The sequence below is a fragment of the Haliotis rufescens genome, unplaced genomic scaffold, assembly GCF_023055435.1.
Source record: "Haliotis rufescens isolate VD_foot unplaced genomic scaffold, xgHalRufe1.0.p SCAF_1, whole genome shotgun sequence".
NCBI classification, from domain to species: Eukaryota; Metazoa; Mollusca; class Gastropoda; order Lepetellida; family Haliotidae; genus Haliotis; species Haliotis rufescens.
The window spans coordinates 29393014-29416666 of record NW_025963779.1 but is presented as its reverse complement, the minus strand read 5'-3'; the positions used below and the strand labels follow the sequence as shown (position 1 = coordinate 29416666).

Sequence of the window (23653 nt, the reverse complement as noted above, 5' to 3'; positions counted from 1 at the left end):
TTCGAGCTTTCCTCCCACATTCAGCTGATACGCCGCGATATAACCGGAATACTGTTAAAAGCGGCGTCATAATTTCCATCTGACTGAATCCATACCTTTTACTCCTATACGATACCTCTCTGCTGCAAGGTGACCGCTCCAAAGAACGCCGCGTCCGGAGAAGCCTTGACCACCTGAGTGAGTGAGTGAGTTTGGTTTTCCGCCGCTTTTAGCAATATTCCAGCAATATCACGGCGGGGGACACCAGCAATGGGCTTCACACATTGTACCCATGTCGGGAATCGAACCCGGGTCTTCAGCGTGACGAGCTAACGCTTTAACCACTAGGCTACCCGACCGCCCCCCACCTGAGTGAAGGATACTTGAGTTCTTGAGGCAGCAGGTGTCAGCTTTCTAAAGCGATTCAGCTACATTTCAGCTACAGCCTCTATATATACCAGGGATCGCATTTCGGCAAACCTACAACCCGAGGATCCATTCCCGTGGTTCTCGCAATCTCAAATTACCCGCCCTGTTGATGCAGATGATCCCTGGATTAGGACATTGTTTTATCTTTTTATTTTTTTTATTTAATGAAAACCCAAACAAAACACATTTTCCTTCCATCGTGCTCCCTTTTCGGCCTAAATGCCATGTCTCTCAGAAACCACAGGTTGTATAACATAACCACAACCATATGGTGACGCGACTTATTTTTTTGTATTCGGCAATGCCCGTTTATATTCGAATTCGATTTCGAGATACAGGTTTTATTCTGATATCTTCGCTCTTTCGGTCGGAAAATTCTGGAGCCTCACTTGTTCGACGTTGATTGTCTAATTAGAAAGTTTACCGGACGCGGTTATTGTGTGCTTAGTTCTTCACAATATTACTTCACATATAACTGATATTAATCATCCGATAGGGTGTACGTTAAGTTCTGATCATATTTCGATTCCACACTAGATTATTTGAAGTAATATGCTTTAATTTACCTGTTCGATATTTTTCAAAATACCCTTTGTGTGAAAAGATGTGTATTTGTCAGACAATAATCGAGTTGTCTCCCTTGACACTCTGACAGCTTCGGTCAACATCTACTGAATATGCCTTCGTTGTTTACTGTATACGTTTCACGGGTATTGTAAATATGTGTTTGTTATTATTCGTTGGCACAGTACAGCAGTTTAGACACCTAGTTACCTTATTAATAGACTACTGGGCAAGAGGAAGTGAACATGTACACCTGTCTTGGTTCATCACTGTCACTGACTAAAAACTCCTGTCTCCTCAGAAAATGACAGTCTGTTCCCTCAGTGATGGCTTCATTCAGTCTTCTGGGATTCCAACGAACTCCCACAGGTGGACTCTCTCCCGAATAATCAGAGCATTACTTGTCAATATTAGGCTTATCCTGAGATACTGCATGACACTAACAAGGCTAAAGGTCGTGGATAACTCACTCAAGGTGTGATGTTCCACCGCTCTGTTGTCGGTATAGTTGTAACGCGTGACTGTTGCTTTGAACTTTTTGAACTTTGAACACCAGATTTGTCAAGGAACGGTCTGGTAAGCATTATGCAAATTATGATGACGTCATTTCTGCTGTGGACGACTTTTAACACAGGGATACAGGCACTACAGCATTGTTGGCAGAACTGTGTGGACCTCGGAGGTGATCATGTTGAGAAATAATAAGCAATCAACTCCATTAACACAGTACATCATTGTTAGGCTCAGTACTTTTCAGCCAACCCTGGTACACCTGCAATGTTCAGCTGTAAAGTACAACTGCAATGGACACCTGCAATGTACAACGGCGACGAACACGTTCAATGCACACCTGCAATGTACAATGGCAAAGGACACATGCAATATGCACCTGCAATGGACACGTTCAATAGACACATGTAATGTACACCTTCAAAGAACACCTCTCAAGTACAACAGCTTTATGCTACTTTAGTGTACAGCTGCATTATAAGTATGCATGTGTCGGCCGTACAACCCTTTTCCTCGAACTTTTGTGAAACGTAGTCAGTAAATACTTCATCACTGAAAGCCATATTTGTTAGTCTGGTATGTTCTTGTATTTCATGTATCCGTGTTACATTAAAAAGGCGAACTTTTCGGGCATACATCTCAAGCTAGGATCATATAAAAGTAATCATATCCAGATGGAACTTCTTCTTGACACTTAAGTCTGAAAATGTGTTCATAATAAGTCTTTAAGAGTTCGCTGTAGATCTAATAAACAGTGATGTAAATAGTATATACGCCCAAGTGTCTGCTCTGAAACTATTAAATTAGGAGGATTACTGACAATAGGTAGACATCCCCATGGGCCCCAATTGTGCTCCCTTCTTGCCGATCTGTTTCTTTATGTGTATTGTTATGTGTAGCGGCAAATGATTAAACGTCTTGTATAATATATCAAGTTCTGTCTTGGCCTGATTGGAACCGCAGTCAACAGTAGCAATTGGAACTTTCCTGAATATTTTATAGAGTTATCCGCCCTTGTTGTATACGTGAACATGTCCTGATACTTCGAGAAGTTTCTGAATGGAACAAATTCTGAAAGGCTAGCGGAAGAGTGACAAGAAGGCGATGCGAGGCCATTTCGAAACTGATTTGTTTCTAATATTTCAACGTGCTGTTTGGATATCTATTTTGAAACACCGAATTGTGGATTCAAGAAAGGCGAGAGGCCTCTTTCAAGACATTCAACAGTGACAATATTCTAAACATTCATGAGTGCACTGTCATTAATTCTAGGATCTGTTAGTTATTGCTGCTGTCACTTACTAAACTGACGGGCACCAAAATAAATTCTATTATGAACCCCCTATTTCTAATTTTGAGAGCGACAGGGGGCTTTTTTGTAGAGTACGGTACCTATGTTTGATGGTGGCTCAAATGAAACAAACAAGAAATGGTTATTCGATGGTTATTTGATACGGGTGTTGTTGGCGATATTACATGTATCATATCAATCTCACAACTGGTGACGTGCATTAGTTCTTTCATGGAACATGGTGGTCACAGTTTCGGAGAAGCTTCAGGCAGTTCAGGCGGAATTCCTGCTCGGACTGGCACAAACTTCTTCATAAGTTCAGGTATATCCATAATGATATGTCAATAATGGTTAACCGGCAATTCATTACCACTTATTTACCCAGTAGAGGTTCAGTTGAAACAAAGAGACCAGTGAATTCGGTATGTGATAGCATGCTGTCTCTAAATTTGTTGTGTATTCCATGTGTAAATATAAACGTCAAAACCATTTCCATTATCATAAGAAATTGCCGCTGAGAGCAGAGTACATTGTACGATTCCGACTGTCATGAGCATGTGTTTATGAACCACTACGAAATAGTGGTGGTTACGTGGAGGGTATCCTACTCCACCATTGGCACCTGTCACAAACACATGCAAAGGCAAGTCAATTGTTCACCTAAAAACACGAACTGTTACATGGTACAGGTCAAAATAAGAAATTGCAACGGACGTCATTTTTGTCGATTATGCTTAAATTTGAAATATTTTTTAAACCTTTAGGTCCTGATTTATGTGAATATTTCTTATTCGTGACATGGTGTCATCGTTATTGTAACTTTCAACTGCTTCCGCGCCTATTGACTTCCTATATGATATATGTCGAGAATATTGAGGATAACAAAGACGTCAATATCTGATGATATCCCTGTCAAATCTCTTCAAGAGAGCGTTTCTGAAAAGCACTGCCGACATTAACACTTTGATCTATGCTCATGATGTCAGTCCTGGATTGTCTTGTCCAGACTCGATTATTTACAGACCACCGTCATATAGCTGGAATATTGCAGAGTGCGGCGTTAAACAACAAACGAACAAAAAAAACAAAACTTGCTATGTCAACAAGCTCACCTTTACAGAACTGAAATAGGAAACGATGGTAATTATAAGAATACCATAATAAGAATAATTATAAGAATGTGATTTCAAAACTTCATGTGACATTAAGAGTTCGATATATTAGCATTTCATTTAAAACCTCAGTGGAAGACAAGTTGACCCATTTCAGTTCATTGAGTGTGTTGGGGTGTACTAGTCACGTGAACCTTCTGAACAAGGCGTATAAAATTACATTGGGTAAACTAACTTACACAAATTAACCGATTGATAGAAACGTTGAGGTTGGTGCCTAATGAGTTCTCATATATGTTTATATATTTACTTAGGGTCGCTGCAAAACAATTCCATGCCATATGTCGGATATGTTTTCAGCGTAATGTTGTGTCGTTGTGCAGATTTATAGAAAAGGCATTTGACATTATACTTGAACTGAATGATCTTACATGAGAAAACAATGAACGTATTGTGAGCCTGTGCAAATCTTTGTGTTTCACAGTGTAGAGCTGCATGATGAAAGCTGATATGTTCATGGAACTTTGAATGATGTGAAACTGTCCATACGCGAAGTGGGTGAGTTGGTATTCGGCCGCTTTGAACAGCGCTCCAGTTACATAACGGCGTGACAGTTTTATATGTCATGTTGGTCTTAGCACGGGTATAGTCACGATCAAGAGTGTATGGCACGTGTAAAGAGAGTATACACGAGAGGAGATACATAACAGTTAGGTTCTCCATGGGTTGTTCATATCCGCCTTCAACGCAGCTCGTGTAATAACCTTTTCATTACCGTGTACATGTGTCTCATCAAACTACTGGCAATATTCAACGGAATTCGCCTCTTTGTACGCGCAGCTGTAACCTTGCATCGCTCAAATTTATATCACCGCTCAAGACAATTCATCTGAGCAACTAGGGCTACTCTGTCATATCGCTTGTTTGCGTATCATAACTTTTATTATAGATGCTATTTCAGCACGGTTATTATTCATTCCACTCTCTCTGAATGAATGTGTGAAGCCCATTTCTGGTGTCCACCGTCATGATATTGCTGGAATATTGCTAAAAGCGGCGTTAAATTATTAAACCCTACTCACTCACTCACTCACTCACTCACTCTCGGAATGCACTTGTGAGCTGCAAGTAGCGGGGTTGATTAATGAAGATACATGGGTTAACTAACTGGCAATTCCACGCTGTATTTCTCTATTGGGATGACACATGACTAATGTAAATTCAAAACAGCCCAATCTCATTAAAATCAGATCTTAGTTTTTGCTACCGCTAAACAAAGATCTGAGAACATCCCATTACGGGTCACGTCAAAACGGCCTTTCGCGAACTTTGACCGACCAATGAAATGACTGACAAGAAATCGACATTAGCCAATCAGAAGGCAGCTTTCTCGAGCTTTACGACACTAGTTTCAAACTGGCGACTACGCTTCGAAACATATTTTGACGTATTCTCGATTACAAATTTTTAAACTGATAAAAAGACCATTCTGGAATGGCTTATAGAAGGTCTAGATTGTATGGATATAATCATTAAACCCGTAACTGTCGTTCGGAATACCCACAGTTAAATATTTTGAGGCTGCATGATTAGAAAACACATTCCGACTGTCACTTTCATGATCTGGTAAGCGACGCTCTGATTGGTTGGATGAAAGGTCGTTTTGACGTTACCAGTAATGGGATGTTCTCAGATCTTTGTTAAGCGATTGCGAGAAATAGGATATGATTATAATGATAATGAAAACGGCCACGATAAAATTGTGATGAAAATTATATTATGAATGGATCACTAACAATCAGTGATTACACTATGTGTTTGGGGAAAGGATAAGTTCGTCGTGCACAACATTTTTATGACAAGTAAATGTTTGTTAGTTACCACATGCCGCACCAAGCAATAATCCAGCTATACAAAGGTGGCAACTAAACAATCTAGTTTGGAACAGACAATCCATTGATGAGAGCAATGAAATAACGCCAGGGTGTCAACCTCGTCACCAAGCATGACCACTCGATCCATTGAGATATGCATTGAGAACAAGCGTAAGGCTTGATATAAGCACCATACTGTTTAAACATGGCCAATGAAAGTGAACAACTAGTCCTATAGACATTTGTTATTTTACAGTCACTCTAAGCCTAAGTGGGGAACCACAAAATAAGCCACTTGAGCCTTCCTACACTAGTCACAGCCAGTCGACCTATGAAGATCCGGGTTAGAATAGGTCTACAGCAACCCATGATTGCTGCAAAAGGCGACTATGCTTGTCGTAAGAGGCGACTAACGGGATCGGGTGGTCAGGCTCACTGACTTGGTTGATGCATGTCATCGTGTCCCAATTGCGTAGGACCCGTGAAGATTCCGGGATAGAATAGGTCTTCAGCAACCCATGCTTTACCGTAAAAGGTGACTATGCTTGTCGTAAGATGCGACTAACGGGATCGGGTGGTCAGGCTCGCTGACATGGTTGATGCATGTCATCGATCCCAATTGCGTGGATCGATGCTCATGATGTCAATCACTGGATTGTCTGGTCCAGTCTCCATTATTTACAGACCGCCGTCATATAACTGGACTATTGCTGAGTGCGGCGTTAAACAACAAACAAACAAACAACAAACATAATAGAAGAAGGACAATGTTATCAACAATGTTGATCTTCTCCATACAATAGCGTGTATCAGTATGTGTATACATAGTTGAATAGCACGAAAAGGTTCAGAAATAACATTATACTGTGTGTCCTCACATGATACATTGTAACCACAATGAAAGAGACATTTGGTCAAGTAGTCATAAATCAAATCGTAAGACAAACAAGTTGTGATAAATTGGTCCTGTGTGTGTTTGTGTGCGTGCGAACTACACTTGTGTGATAGAGAGACAGAGGAGGAAGTATGTGTTGGTTGTTATTGGTGTAAATATACTTTGCCCTACTTTGAGCCTGGCTACATATAACGCTACCACCAGCGTACGTCGTGTGTTAAAGTGTCGCTTGTGGGACGTGCCCTATTTACATACCATCTAATGTGAGTCTCTGTTGACGGACAGGAATTTCAATAGTCCTTGCGTTGAGGTCACTGTGAAAGTCGGACCTGGATGTGGGCATATATTTAGGCGTTTTGACACATGTAGCCCTGAAGCCTTAAAACTATGGATCGGTGTAAGATGTTGAATGGATGGGTTCAGTGCTTAGGTGTTGATATTGGTTCAGATATGCATGATGTACATTTAGTCCTGATTTTAAGGTAAATAAAATGTAAATGTTGTAGACAGGTTTATATAGATGCTGATGGATTCATTTTGATATTGATTTTGATGGATTTGTTGAAAATTGGTAATACATGTATGTGCATGTAGAAGAGTGAGTGAGTGAGTTGGGTTTAACGCCGCTTTTAACAGTATTCCAGTTATATCACGGCGTGTCAGCTTAATGTGGGAGGAAAGCCCGAAGTGATGCAGGTCTCAGACGTTTACCACTTCAGTGAAACCCACGAGCACGGGTATGGTGCTGACAAACCTAGAAACATAATCAGGGCGAACCGGGATTCGCACCCACAATCATAGGTTTCTGGCGTGCCCAAGGGACGCAACTCTGCACGGCGAATCGCGGCGCCTTAGACGACTGGGCCACCCGTGCCCCCTGCATGTAGAAGAAGATATGTGTACACACGTCGATGATTGTGAGGTGAGGTAAGGTGAAAATGGGTTTAACGTCGCGTCCAAGATTATTGCACTTATATAACGAAGTACATGCACATGTGTGTGTGTGGATGCTTGTACTAGTCTGGACTGATGCTGATGTGTAGTCCTAGCTCATTGCGATGCCATACCGCAGTTTAACATGAATACCCTACTCAGACACAGTATACTGACTCCGAGCCGACCAGTCCTTGTTTTAGCCCCTTAATTTGCCTGGTAACAGGGTAACAACAAGTACCAATTTTTAACGTCTTTAGGTATGACGCGGCAGGGAATCGAACCCCGGACCTTCACCTCTCCGGGCGGACGATCTAACACTAGACCACGGAGTCGGTCCTCGATGATTATGAAGCTCTACATGTATTAGTATTGACCAAAGTGAAGTGGGTGTTGGTGTAAGTGTTGGTGTGGGATTATTTAAGAATATAGTTTTTTACCTGATGTTAAATGTTCACAGTGATGTCAAACTAATCGTTTAAGTCATTGTATAGTTACAGTAGATTGTTACAGTAAATGTGAATATGGGTTTTGCGAGGATGATCTCGCGATCGTAGAATAACACTGTTGTTTGAAAACGCATTTGGTAAATTCATTCATTATACTACCTGAAATAATGAAAATACCCTTTAGCTTAAAAATGGCTAACTAAATAAAAGCCACAAACCCTTTCCATATTGTTAAGAAATATCAGCTATCGTGAGCAATCCGAAGGAATGTTTTCTCGTTGTGAATGAAATAAACCCTGAAACGAAAACACTACAAATGTCTTCTAAACTTCCGAGTCCATAACGAAGTCTCACGATTGATGTGTGTAAGATGTTAGGGCTTCTTTCTTTCATCAGGCGGTCTTTATCATGTTCTATTTGAAGGTACAATAATTTGAACATTTCTCCACCCTGCAGAGACGGCTTAAAGTCGTATCGGATCCCTCCTGTCTCGGTATCTTGGCTGATATGAGAACACTTGACTCGTATGCATGTTGCCACCATGTCGTGATGTATGCACATGAAGACCCACTGGGTGAACATTAGCATGCTGCTCCCTGCCTAGTGAGACAGACAGGGGTGACCAGTGGTGTACTTCATCAATAACGACTGCCATAGTATTATGATTGTTAAAACTACTATTGTGATACTATCATTGTAATAATAGTACATTGTATACACACACACACACACACACACACACATATATATATATATATATATATATATATATACAGATGTACATGTATTGTTATATATATATATACAGATGTACATATATTGCAATATATATATATATGTATATATATATTTATATCATACATATGTACATATATTGCAATATATATGTGTGTATATATAAATTTATATTATACAGATGTACATATATTGCAATATATATGTGTGTATATATATATATATATTGCAATATCTGTACATGTCCTTTCTAAAACCAAAAGCATCTATATTAAAAGCAACTAGGAGCAAAGGTTTCAGAATTTCATAATAGATAGTTGTGGTATTAACAATAAAGGGGCATTCACATGACACAACAAGTTGTATACAAGACACCTTTAGACTTTTACTGTGTACGTCTATATATTATATTATATTATATTATGTTGATACTACTGAAATTATTAAAAAACATATATGTTTATGTTTTTCGCAAGAAACTGCGATAAAGTGGCCCTCCAGTGTGTGCACGCTAACTCATAACGCTCATTGCACTTTATTGTACTTAGGTATTGGAAAAGAACTTACAATCTTTACAGCTTAATTTCATTTTTCAGTGCGTGTACACTGTGACTTTTGCACACTCTCCACTTCTGAATCTAATGTATATGTCCAAAACGTAATTGTTTGACAAAGCTGGTATGTTTGTTCACGCTTTCCGACTATCTGTAAAGGGAAGTGACTGGAATGTGTCACGCATGTCATTGTCTGCTGGCAAAGGAACATAGTTTAATAGATGAGTCGAGTCGTGCAAATAGGGATGGTTGCAATACAATGAACGAAGCACAGCGAATGCTTTTTACGACTTTTGTGCGAATAATATTAACCCAACAATCACAGGACATCGTTTCTGTTGCAATTAAATCATGCACATAAATGTAGACAGACAATTTACCGACAGGACCATGATTTTCTCTTTAATACCTGACAACATACAGTGTATGAACATACGCATTGACAATCAAGATACAATACCAACATGTCAAGGGTTTCAGTGTGAAGATGACGTCCACAACTTGCTGACGTCACGACCAATGGCGACAGGGAATGATATCGAGGCTTGTTGCTAGAAGATGAAATCTACACGCATTCACAACATCTGCTATCGCTGACGTTTGCGAACAAAACATTGAAGCGCGTTCATTCTCAGGTAAGTGGGCATATAACTGACCTGTGCACTGGGCGACCGCTTCAACATTGTTATGTCATGCAGCTGTGGAGTGTTATCACAATGTAATCATAATATCACTGCTTGAAAAGAATCGATTAATAATATTTAGTTTCAAGGACTATTTTATAAGAAGCTCGAAATATCTTAAAGGCAATGCTCGTACAAACAGGCATTTCTATCAAGTTATGATGATGTAATTCAAACATCTGTCTACTCCTCTGTTAAGACAAGTTCAATTCTCTGTTCATTTGAACCATGATTGATAAGGATCACATCAACTCTCATTTCCTCAACGCTTTAATAACAGCCCCTGCTAGCAATGGACAAACACTATTGAATATAAACAATATTCAAAGTGACATATTTCGTGTTATTCATATGCATATGAATTTAAGGGTAGGGGTCAAGTATAAGTTCACTCTGCGTGTGTACATGTACATTTATGCATTAGAGCGTGTTTTTTGACTGATGTGTGGTATATGTCGTGTCAAAAACTAACCTAATCCCCTGTTAACGCTGTTATGATAGTCGAGGTCACATTTACACAAACGCACCAGAATGTAGCCGAACAACACCAACGTATTGTCAGAAAGTTCGTTCGCAGTATGTTCAGTTGAAATGAATGTTCAAGTATGCACCTGTTACTGCGGCGTGGCAGTTATAAACTTTTAATGGATTTTTTTCGGAGGTTAAATAGCAAACAATGTGAATAAAAATAATTTTCCACTTTAAATGTATCTCTTCAGTGAGTGCAAACCGTTCTCCTCTGACATTTAAAGGAATTCAGATCGTTTACCTGCGTTACAATGACAGGATGAAACATATAGGTGCGCTACCCCCCTGCGGCGATAGTCGACAACTTGATATACCAGCCCCCAAGCTATAGCGCTAACTATCAAACTGACATTATAATCGGTCATAAAATTTGTTACGACTCATAACTGCATAGAAATGCTTAGTTTGGGCTTCTGAAGCGTGACAAGTTGCCCTTATTGAGATTTGTGAATAACGATTAACCGCCTTAAGCAGTCATGAATATAGAATAGATGTAAACTTACATCTTGATTGCCTTTAAGATCCACTGTGTAAGCACTGCTCTTCCGCGATTTTGCTTAGCACGTTTTGTCAATATTTGTCTTAAATGAGTCAGATGAACTTCGACACAAATTGGATTCTGAGCAGGATGTAATTGCGGAGGCAGATTCTGCATACATGTGCCTGCGCCTGCGTCTGCCCGTCATGTTGACCTTCTACACACTTGTACCTTTTTGTAAAAATGTCCTTCATGTGGATATTCCACAAGCATTTAACTGTATGTAACATCGCCAATCGTGGAAATCTTCCGCATTAATGTACCTATGTGCAATGGCGTCAGCGGTTATCTTCTTCGTACATGTAACTGTATATGTAACAGGTGACCACACTGTAGATCTTCTCTATACATGTAATTGAAGTAATAGTGTCAATCATGTAGATCTTCATTCTTGTAATTGTATGCAACAGCGTCTATCCTGTATATTGTCTCCATACCCGTACCTGTATGTAATAGCGTCAATCATGTAGATCTCCAAAGATGTACCTGTATGTAATAGCGTCAATCATGTAGATCTCCATGCATATACCTGTATGTAATAGCGTCAATCATGCATGTCTCCATACATGTACCTGTATGTAATAGCGTCAATCATGTAGATCTCTATGCATATACCTGTGTATAATAGCGTCAATCATGTATATCTCCATACACGCACCTGTATCTAACAGCATCAACCATGCATATCTTCATACATGTACCTGTATGTAAAAGCGTCAATCATGCATATCTTCCTACATGTACCTGTATGTAATAGCGTCAATCATGCATATCTCCATACATGTACCTGTATGTAACAGCGTCAATCATGTAGATCTCTATGCATATACCTGTGTGTAATAGCGTCAATCATGTATATCTCCATACACGCACCTGTATCTAACAGCGTCAACCATGCATATCTTCATACATGTACCAGTATGTAACAGCGTCAATCATGCATATCTTCATACATGTACCTGTATGTAATAGCGGCAATCATGCATATCTTCATACATGTACCTGTATGTAATAGCGGCAATCATGCATATCTTCATACATGTACCAGTATGTAACAGCGTCAATCATGCATATCTTCATACATGTACCTGTATGTAATAGCGGCAATCATGCATATCTTCATACATGTACCTGTATGTAACAGCGTCAATCATGCATATCTTCATACATGTACCTGTATGTAATAGCGTCAATCATGCATATCTCCATACATGTACCTGTATGTAATAGCGTCAATCATGCATATCTTCATACATGTACCTGTATGTAATAGCGTCAATCATGCATATCTCCATACATGTACCAGTATGTAATAGCGTCAATCATGCATATCTTCATACATGTACCTGTATGTAATAGCGTCAATCATGTAGATCTTCATACATGTACCTGTATGTAATAGCGTCAATCATGTAGATCTTCATACATGTACCTGTATGTAATAGCGTCAATCATGTAGATCTTCATACATGTACCTGTATGTAACAGCGTCAATCATACATGTAGATCTACTACCTATTTCATCTGCATGTCTTTACGTAAAATCATGTTAATCTACATCACGACACGAGAAATGCTAATCAGTATGATACACAGTCTGTGTATAGGAATTTATATTCTAACAATTAGAATAATTATTGTTTAACATGATCAACTGGGCGCACGTATGTCTTCGTCATAATTCCTCACCCAAATGATTCTTGTCATTATTACAGTTACCTTTGCCATGTTGATTTCCCCCAACAGGATAATTATGCCTTCCGTTCTCTTTCGATTCATTACATCGATTTCCGACTGTTTAGATTTTAAAACAATAATTAATATATACTTGTATGAGTTACATGTAACCTTTAACAAACAACTTTGTCAGGCATTTTCTAAATTCAAGTCGCTATATAAGTGCAATAATCTTGGACGCGACGTTAAACCCAATTTTACCTCACCTCACCTCTAAATCCAAACGATAACACAATGCATATTTTCACATGTGTGAAGTAAACAGTAAACAGTATGGCAATCGTTGAGTGCTTCATGCAAAATCACTCTCAACTCCCGTTTTCCGGTGCAAAATATTGTGTTATCTCACAACCTTGTTATCAGGTCGACGTTACCGGAATTGTTGTCAGTTAAGCGTGACCTTGACCTAGTATTTGCCCTTGAAAGATTAAGTGTGTTTTACGTGTTCTGTTTGTCTTCCGAGAGAACTCGGCACCACATCTTGACAATTAGAATTAATGCCGCAATGACGAGGAGACTATAAAGCATGAGTTACCATAGCTCATGCTTCTTGCACAGGGTCGAAACTTCAGGGTCGATTCCCAACATGGATAAAATATGAAATTTAGAAATACTTATAGAATATTGCGAATAGGGACAAAAAGCACACATACATTAGTAGTGTAATAGTTTGTTTGTCCTGGCATTCTAGGCATGTGAAGTTTAATAATACGTTCAGTTTTAAAAACGGGGGATGGGAAACTCCCATGGAGAATTAATTGAATAAAAATAATAATTGTATATCAAGAAATCTCGATGTGTTGAATATGGTTGAGATATACACTGAATGTGGATTAGCTAGTCATCGAATATGGTCATTTGCGATGGTAAATATATTGAAGGTGAAGGGGGTGGGTACGGGTGGCCCAGTCGTCTAAGGCGCCGCGATTCGCTGTGCAGAGTCGCGTCCCTTGGGCACGCCAGGAGCCTAGGATTGCGGGTTCGAATCCCGGTTCGCCCCGATTATGTTTCAAGGTTTTTCAGGACCATACCCGTGCTCGTTGGTTTCACCGAAGTGGTAAACGTCTGAGACCTGCATCACTTCGGGCTTTCCTCCCACATTAAGCTGACACGCCGCAATATAACTGTAATACTGTTAAAAGCGGCGTTAAACCCAACTCACTCACACACTAAGGTCAAAGACGTTTAACACTTTGCTTGTGTGATACTTGTATGATATGCTTGTATAATTCTTGTATGATGCTTTCAGGCTAGGAATGATAATCGAGTCCAATCTCTGATTCCAACCCATAATCAGCGGATCCTTATACTGCTCGAGGTGGAATTCTGCATAGCTAATAACTGGTTACCTGCTGGCCATGTTGAAGCGATATTGATGGACAGTTCAACATTACGCAATACAACAAACATCAGTAAACTGATTGTCCATGGTTGATTAATCATGTACACTTGATAGCTGGGAACAGAAGTCAAATGCTGTCAGTATACAATATGTTTATGTTATTTAATTGTTCAAGTCTCGTCTAATTATATTTCTCCTTGTCCCCGTGTACACGTGGTGCTGGTGTCCATGTGGTTAAACTCTGTTTGTTCACCACTGACTAAATCCTGTCAGGCGCCCCCCGGAGAGCGGAAGGTCCGGGGTTCGATTCCCAGCCGCGTCATACCAAAAGACGTTAAAAGATGATACTTGTTGTTACCCTGTCTGGCGCTCGGCATTAAGGGGCTAAAACAAGGACTTGTATGCTCGGAGTCAGTATACTGTGTCTGAGTGGGATATTCATGTTAAACTGCGGCATGGTATCTCAGTGTGCTAGCACTATAAGTCGGCATCTGTCCGGACTAGCATAAGCAGCCACACACAAACACACACATACACGTACATGCACGTCGCTATATAAGTGCAATAATCTTGGACGTGACGTTAAACCCCATTTCACCGCACTTAATCCTGTCAGAACGGTGTCGGCATTACTCACGTAGCCCGGCGGTCTACCATAGCGATGTCCTCTGTTTTCAAAGTGGAGTTCTGTGTTCGTGGGTGTGTTTTGTGACCGGGAGTCTAATTGGTATTCATCGAAAGCTGGCTCTAACAAAACAGTAGAAGAAATAGGATTATAGCCTCAGTGACATCGCCGAGACAACATCAGCTTGATAAAGTGGGTTAAAGTTGGGTCAGTGAGTGAAGTTCGTTTACATTTACAACACAAGCGACAAGGTTCCTCAAAGATGACCGGGTGATGACGTTAAATGTTGCCTGAGAATAACGTATTTTAGACCGAGTCTTTGAAATGCACATAAGGAGGAGAATTTACGGATGTCAACTTCTTGATTAAAAGGAACATAAGGTTTCGAGTGTATACTTATTCCTTCATGAGGTTGACATCCATAAATTCTCTCCCCTATTTTACCTGATGAAGGAGTCAGCACATACTCCGAAACGTTGTGTTGCTCATAATATAGAAGTTGACATCTATAAATTCTCATCCGTATTTTATACCGGTTTGAATACTTTCAAGCTAAAGTTAAAATACATGTACATTATGTTGGATATACAGCAAACTACGGTTATAACGAACTCAAAAGGACCACTGATTGTAGTTCGATATAACCGTAGTTCCTTATAAGCATATGCACAGCAAATGGCCGGGACCGAAAATATGTTCGTTATATCCGTCAGTTCGTTATAAGCGTGTTCGTTATAAGCGTAGTTTACTCTATATTGTTTTGAATTAGGATTCCGGATCAGATGTCAGAAATGACATTGTGTATCTGTCGATTGGCACGTGTGGTAAAATGAAGTGAAGTTTCGAATTAGTAACATCATGTGGCAACATAGAGCCCGGAAGGGTGTTTATCATCCAAAGTACTTGTTACGATACATCAAGAGGGTAGTGACGTCTCATTTCTCATTCCATTATCTGTTAAGTGTTTGCTTATAACACATGGTCGTAAAACATATCTTTATTTCCAAACTAATGATACTCCCCTCTGCATGTGCATTTGATGTGCACACGAAGTCCCCAGTACTCCATACTGGGTAAAAGCTGCATAAGAAGGGACGCGGCAACTACAGTGTGCGTGCGTGCGAGCGTGCGTGCGTGTGTGCGTTCGTTCGTGCGTGCGTCCTATCGAAGTATATCGTTGCTCTGGCTATCCATTACTGGTTAATCTGGTCAAGGCCTAAAGACAAAATAGTGATATGAAAATTATATGAATGGTGACCAGGTGTCCGTGAAAAGGGAACTCATGTCCTGCTCTCCCGGTAGCACCTACCACTCCAGAGCTCCAGATAAGCTTTTGGTGTTGTGGGTATTTTACCCATGCATTTTAAAATCATTGGGTATCAGTAATTCTATCTGCGTATTCAAATTTCTGTTACCCACTAGTTTTTACACATGTGGGTATTTAAGTTAAATATTTAAAAACACTATTCATCTAGTCCCTGCAAACTGGTGTCGTGTGGGTTCGAGAGCTTTATAGGACTCAAAAATACCACGATACTCCCACACGAAAGTGTGATGGCAAATGATCAGGATGTAACTGTCATCGTGGAGTTTGGCAAGGTTGACGGAATGCCCGTTTATAATTTCAAAATAAGTTGCTGATTTGCTAATCGAATACGCAGGGTTACTTCACAATAATTTGATGATACGCACAAATTTTATTTTTGTAGTGTATCTGTAATGTTCGTTGCGTATTTGATACGCTTGGATTATATTTTACTGCGTATTTCTGCATTTCTGATGCGTATTTCACGCAGATACGCAGCTTATCTGGAGCTCTGCACTCACACAATTTTCATAACAAAAGTAATTGCCTGGCAGTGAGTAAGGAGGTGACAACTCTGGGTCAAAGTGTGGGATAACATCGCCCATCAAACTGACAAGTCGAGTGTCATATTTAGTCCGTGTTGCTTGTTTGTTGTTTACCGCAGCAAAATTCCAGCTATATGACGACGGTCTGTACATAATTGCGTCTGGACCAGACAATCCAGTGATTGACATCATGACCATCGATCAACTGGGATACGATGACATGCATCAACCAAGTCAGCGAGTCTGACCACCCGATCTCGTTAGTCGCCTCTTAGAACAAGCATAGTTCTATTTGTACCATAAACTATCTTGAATAACTTAACCAGCTCATACATGTTGCTCCTTGCAGACATATTACTGGTATTTGATACCTCAAAATCCGAATATCAAAACCAAAACCTATATCCAGATGTCCAGTGTGAAGGTGAACTTCAAGTTTTATAGACTCACAGGACTTAACTTCCTTTGATAAGTCTTTCTCTAAAGGATCAAATCCAATAACTACAATGTAAACACACTGGTTTACGTTCCTGTAAGCACGCCGCTTTTAAAATGTGAAAAACGATAACGAGGAAAGAAATGCCACACATGTGACCTTCCTTCATCAACATTAAGCACATCTGATAATGCATGCCCCCTGTCCTTAGAGACACAGGCACCGGGATGTTTTGTTGCAACCTCGATAGCTTCAGTATCTCAGATTCTTAAAATAAACTTTTATACCAATTTTTATTTTCTTAACAAAATGGATTTTTTAACATAACGTTGAACTGAAGGAACCCGTTTTGAAGTTTGAATTGTTTGTTTTGCAATAAATGGTAATCATAGTGAGTGAGTGAGTGAGTGAGTATGGTTTTACGCCGCTTTTAGCAATATTCCAGCAATTTCACGTCGGGGGACACCAGAAATGGGCTTCACACATTGTACCCGTGTCGGGAATCGAACCCGGGTCGTCGGCGTGACGAGCGAACGCTTTAACCACTAGGCTACCCGACCGCTCCTAAATGTAATCATAAATAGATGTCACAAGTGCATAACATGAATCAAGACAGTATAATTGAAAAGGATAATTATATGTGCATTCATTTGGCTTTTTGTACCGTCTACAAATACGCTTTCAATACTAGTAGTTATTCGTGTACTTGACACAAGCACATGGTTAATTTGGTTGGATTTACGGTCGGCAGTTATTTGCTCCAAGTCCGCTATTGCTAGGTGAAGCATAGTCATAAATCAAGATCGAGTGAGTGTATAGTGTTATACGCCGCTTTCAGCAATATTCTAGCAATATCAAGGGGGTGGGGTAGCCTAGATTAAGTGGTTAAAGCGTTCGCTCGTCGCGCCGAAGACCCGGGTTCGATTCCCAAAATGTGTGCAATGTGTAAACGCAACTTTCTTGTGTCCTCCGCACTGATATTGCAGGAATATTACTGACTCACTCAATAACTCCAGCAATATCACGGCAGGACATTATCAAGAATTAAAAAGTGATGAATGGTCATGTGGGGGTGTCGTGATTGGGGTACGGAACGCCGCCCAGGGTTTGCATTCTTCAACAGAGGTAAACGCATGTCTTGTAGGTTTGCCACACACGGACAACGATGTCAGATACATTCAAGTAGGAAGTTCAGGATGCCAAGAATACCTTCCCTGTTTCCCAGGGTACACAACTAAGTCATTGTTTGTACGTTCACATAGATGTAATCATTTATTTGTGTATGGTTAAAATATGTCCATCGTTTCCAGGCACTGGGGGAATACCAATGTTCAGTTAACCTGGGAACGCGGCTCGACACCAGAGCGGCCACCATGACAGCTATCATCACACCAGGTATGTTACCTTATTAGTTATGGTGTCTTTAGTTGCCGTCAGCCGAGCCCAATATTTTTTCCGCTAACCTAATATGACACCATAACAAATTAATAATGCCGAAAAGTTTACACTAACTGGTATCCATATCGCACATGTCATGTCAAAATGAAAACTTGACACTTTCAACCGTTGACGTTAAGGGTCAAATTGAGACTACACTTTAAATCTTTGAGGCCAAATCTTGTTGATAATTTTAACTATGATCTCTATCAATAAAGTCTAAAAATCTTTAAAAAAATAATATCCTTGCATATCAAAACTGAAGATAATTAAAACACAAAACAGTGTCGAATAAAGAATATCGGTACCAGAATTGTCATGTGAAATATGTGAGGTGGGTGTTGGAAAATCCAAAATGGCTGTTACTGACGGTATACGTTCTCATTTTAGGTAAGTAACAACGATCTTGGATTTTTACTGACGCTATATGGGCTCACATGGGGGTTGGTAGTTCTGCTCTCTCACTGGTCAATCTCTCTTTGAGGCACGATAAGTATTAATGTGTCCTTTTGCGGCTGCACTATAACATTCACATGGACACAGGTACTCTTCGAAAATGAATTCCATGTCAATGTTCAACGTGGTACTTGGCGTCCAGTAGTTTGCTAAAAGGGTTATGTCACTTAGTTTATTGGATCGAATCCATGATTCGTACTGATGCCGATACTTGTTTGTTTGTTTTTTATTGTTGTTGTTGTTGTTTAACGCCGCACTCAGCCATATTCCAGCTATATACGGCGGTCTGTAAATGAGCGAGTCTGGACCAGTTAATCCAGTGATTGACATGATGAGCTTCGAGCCACGCAATTGTGATCAATGACATACATTAACCAAATCAGCGAGTCTGACCACCCGATCCCGTTAGCCGCCTCTTACGACAAGCATAGTCGCGTCTTACGGCAAGCATGGGTTGCTGAAGACCTATTCTCTACCCGAATGTCAGTAATCAGCTAATACCCATGCCTTCATAAGAGCATCTATATGCGTTCGATAGAGAAATGATGATTTCCGTCGCATGTGTTCAAACTCATGTTTAAAGATGCACTTGTATTGATTCATTAACATTGAAGCAATTTATCCAATCTGCTATCAGAAAATGTAACATCAAACTTGTTTGTATCAGTTATTGGAATGAGTGAAATACGAACACAAACTGTTTGTATATTGCTGTCACAACAGGTTGTGTTATGAAAATGACATCGACAATACAAATATTTGAAATGATATCTAAAGAATCGCTGAAAGATTTGTTTTCACTCATACTGTAATTGGTGGGTACTTTGATTTTAGAATCATCTGATCTCAAAAAGACCACTTGACTTTCCAAAGGAGCAAAATCATTATTGCGCATGCGTAGATTAATTCACTTACTAAACGTGCACACCATTGTATGAAAATGGCGACGTTACGACATTATCAATGTCACAACGTCGCCTTTTGGTTAAGAAACCCCAAAACAAATAACGCGGTAAATTTGACGTTTTTGCGCTTTGGTTAATGTTGACACTTTTGAAGCCCTAATGAAGCTATGTTGTCTAACAACTGCTTTGGCATACAACACGGGTTGAATGTGCTATATATCATGGAACCTAGACCCCAGCGTTCCCTGAATAAGTCACGATCACGTATTGACATATATGTCACACAGGTTTACCGGACACAGTGATTGAGAAGATCAGCCACGGACTGGCGGGGGACTGGCACAAGTTCGGCATCCACATTGGTTTCTCCAGTATTCAGCTACAGAACCTTCAAGCCTCGTTTCAAACAATGGGTCTGTGTTGTGCAGTTGCTCGGATGCTAGACAAGTGGGGGAAAGTTGTTGTTCAATACTGGAAGATGGACAAAAGCATGAGGTTCCTTGGCAGCATCCTAAATCAGATTGAAAGATGCGACATCATGGAGGACCTAAATCTGGAAAAGACGGATGGTAACACAAAGACATTGAGCTTAGCACATATATGTTCAACCTAGGATAGACAGGCAGTCCTAAATGTAATAATCTACATTGGAAATTAGAACACGTCATTGCCTTTGTAATACTCGTTCTTGTATCGACTTCATGACAAAGAGTCAATATGGACTCGATCTTTTGTAAACAAATATGAACTACCTATTCATTGTAAATTGAAAATAACTGTATCAAACGAATTTGACAATAGTGGCAGGTTCATCATTATCGTAAATCGGAGCACCAAGGTGTAAAGATAGGACCATACAGTGTGTTTCTAAGAAACCCAATGCTACTTACATTCAAACGTAATGTATTCGTATTCTGATGCGCCCTTGTTCACAGTTATGTCAATTCCATGGTTTCTTTATAATTATGATTTTTGTTTTGTTTTGTGACATCATGGCATCGATCCACGCAATTGGGATACGATGACATGCATCAACCAAGTCAGTGAGCCTGACCACCTGATCCAGTCAGTCACATCTTACGACAAGCATAGTCGCTTCTTTATGTGAATGTGTTTATCACTATATTCGTATTTTTATGTTTCCTTTACTTAGGAAACACATCCGATTTGACTCTTGACGTGGAAATAGTAAACAAGCTCAAAAGTATCTGCCTTTGCCTGAAATGGTCTTCAAATATTGATGGTAAGTATTAAAATGTTCTCAACATTCATATAACTTCAATCATGTCTAACCGCAAAATCAAAAATAAGTATCATGTTCTTATAATTACATGTATATGCACAATTTCTATTTACTAGTGCTATTTGTTTTTAGTTCGCCTGTTGAGTCGAGTCCAAAAATGGAGAGAAGACTGTGATCTCTTCTACGAGACAAGAGCATACAAACAGGTTCGACGAATCGTAGATGAAAAAGGAATTGTGATCATCAAGGGAAAGCAAGGGGACGGGAAGACATTCCTTGCTGAACACCTTGTTTTACATTATCTTTCCCTTGGATATGAAGTGGCAACGGTTAACTCTCCTAAAGAGTGGAGACAGAGATGGAACCCAACCATCAGACAGATCATATTCATTGACGACGTATTTGGAAAGACTCAAGCTTTTCCAAGTCTTGCCTTGGAACAATGGGCTATTCTTGGTCAGGAGATGACAGAATGCATTAGACAGGGCTACACAAAGGTTATTTCAACTGTTAGAGATTATATTCACAAAGACTGTCAAGGAATAGTTCGTGGAGTGGAGATTTTCCGGAACATTGTAGATATTTCAAGTGATGAGTGGAAACTGACATTTGATGAGAAATTTGGGATGTTGGCATTTTATCTAAAGAACTTTGATGTAAACATTGACAAAAGCCAAATGAAGGAAATAGCACAGAATGACTACATCCAAGGATTCCCCCTTCGATGCAGAATCTTTTTCTCAGACCAGCAGCTCAAGAAGCAAGGACTCGGCTTCTTTCTCGGGCATTTGGCTGATGTTCTGGTTGATGAACTAAATTACCTGAAGCAAACGGACAAAATCAAATATTTTGCACTTGTGATGCTGTTGTTTTGGGACGGTGTAATTCCACAAGAAACTTTTAAATCTGGCAAGGAACAGAGTGTGAGGACACGAATTGTTAAATTCCTCGGACTAAGGTCACCCGAACCAGTTGAAAGACTATTTACTGTCCTGCGATCCGAGCTTGGGCTTAATGCTGAGGTTATGGATCTGTGCAAACTCCATGAAGTCTTTCTTTCCTTGACTGGCACATACGTCATTCAGGTGGGATCAACATTTCGGTTTTTGCATGAATCAGTAGCAGAAGCCATTGCCTTCACTTTTGGTAATTCTTCAAAATACCAAGATTTCTACATCTCATACTGTTCTTTCCAGGAGTTTCAGCAACGCGTTCTGTTATCGCCAAGTGACTGTCCTTTCAGAAACAACCCATGTTCAGTAAATGTGAATGTTTCATCTTACTCAACACTGGCTGAACGTCTTACGATGGAGGTGGAAAGAGGACATGCATCAGATTTGCTCAACAACTCCAGGTTCTTCAAAAAAGGGTTTCCTGAACACTGGAAGAAATACCTCTCTGGACTTGAATCTAAAACACTAAAGAGCATCCTAGACCTGAAGGATAAGCGAGGAAACAATTTTGCTAGTCTTGTTGCAAGACAAGGTTGCGTGCCCTTGCTAGAATTCGTGACATCCACAACACCCATACCAACTGTCAGTCAACTCATGCTACAGGCGGCATCAACAGGCAAAACAGAAGCCGTGGAAATGTTGTTGACAGAAGGAGCAAATATTAACCAAAAGACAAGTCTTGGTCAAACCGCTTTGCTTCTATCGTCAGTTGAAGGACATATTTCACTGGCCAACTTCCTTCTTGAGAAAGGTGCTGATATCAACATCACAGACACTCAAGGGTGTTGTCCTCTACATAGCGCGAGTGCTCACGGACAGCTTTCTATTGTTCAACAGCTTCTTGAGAAAGGTGCAAACATTAACTGCTGTGACTCGATCGGTTCCACTGCGATATTTTACGCATCCCTGAAAGGTCATCTGGAAATAGTGCAAACACTGATTGAGCATGGTGCTGACATTACAATGAGCAATACGTTTGGAGGGCAACCGCTACTTGCAGCATGTGTCAATGGACACATGTCTGTGGTACAGCTTGTGCTTGATAAGAAACCAGATTTGAACCATAAGGATTTCAATGGCAAAACATCCCTCCATTGGGCGTCGCAGCGCGGGTTCACTGAAATAGTGGAAACTCTTATAAGCAAAGGAGCAGAGGTCAACCTCAAAGATGAGAAATGGCAAACGCCACTTCACTTATCAGCCATGAAGGGTCACACTCACATCTGGCGTATCCTTGCGGCTGCAGGAGCCAATATGTACATCACTGACAGAGACGGAAATACTCCAGTGGCACTGGCGAACAAGGAATCGAAAATACCATTCTTATTTGACTAATCTGTGAATGGTGTATATTACGTGTAAATAATCACGTTGTTGGAGAAAGGTTATATTTTTATTGAAAAACCCATCATTCAACAGACACTGCCCACTGATGTCTTCAATGGAGTTGATAACGAAAAGTGTCATCTCTACTTTTATGGAATGAATAAACAATTTCTACTCCTGTCTATACCAAAGTGTGCAATACTGTTTCTTTTTTAACGATTAACAACTTCCATATCTATTTAGTCGAGTACCACAATAGTTGAGACAC

The 23653-nt window shown here is 40.0% G+C and overlaps 1 protein-coding gene across 1 annotated transcript; it reads left to right on the top strand.

Annotated features, from left to right (window-relative positions):
- Positions 1-9866: 9866 nt before the first annotated feature.
- On the top strand, positions 9867-23567 carry LOC124114099. Its single transcript, XM_046474652.1, has 5 exons — positions 9867-9960; positions 18376-18460; positions 20151-20432; positions 21017-21106; positions 21239-23567. The coding sequence occupies exons 2-5, from the start codon at positions 18439-18441 to the stop codon at positions 23392-23394; spliced, it is 2550 nt and encodes an 849-aa protein (XP_046330608.1). The 5' UTR covers positions 9867-9960; positions 18376-18438; the 3' UTR covers positions 23395-23567.
- Positions 23568-23653: the final 86 nt, after the last annotated feature.

Excerpts from the sequence above, each read along its gene's own strand:
- LOC124114099 (XM_046474652.1), top strand. The coding sequence starts at position 18,439 with ATGACAGCTATCATCACACCAG. Across the intron at positions 18,461-20,150 it reads GACAGCTATCATCACACCAG|GTTTACCGGACACAGTGATT; the intron begins GTATGTTACCTT and ends TATGTCACACAG. Across the intron at positions 20,433-21,016 it reads AAATCTGGAAAAGACGGATG|GAAACACATCCGATTTGACT; the intron begins GTAACACAAAGA and ends TCCTTTACTTAG.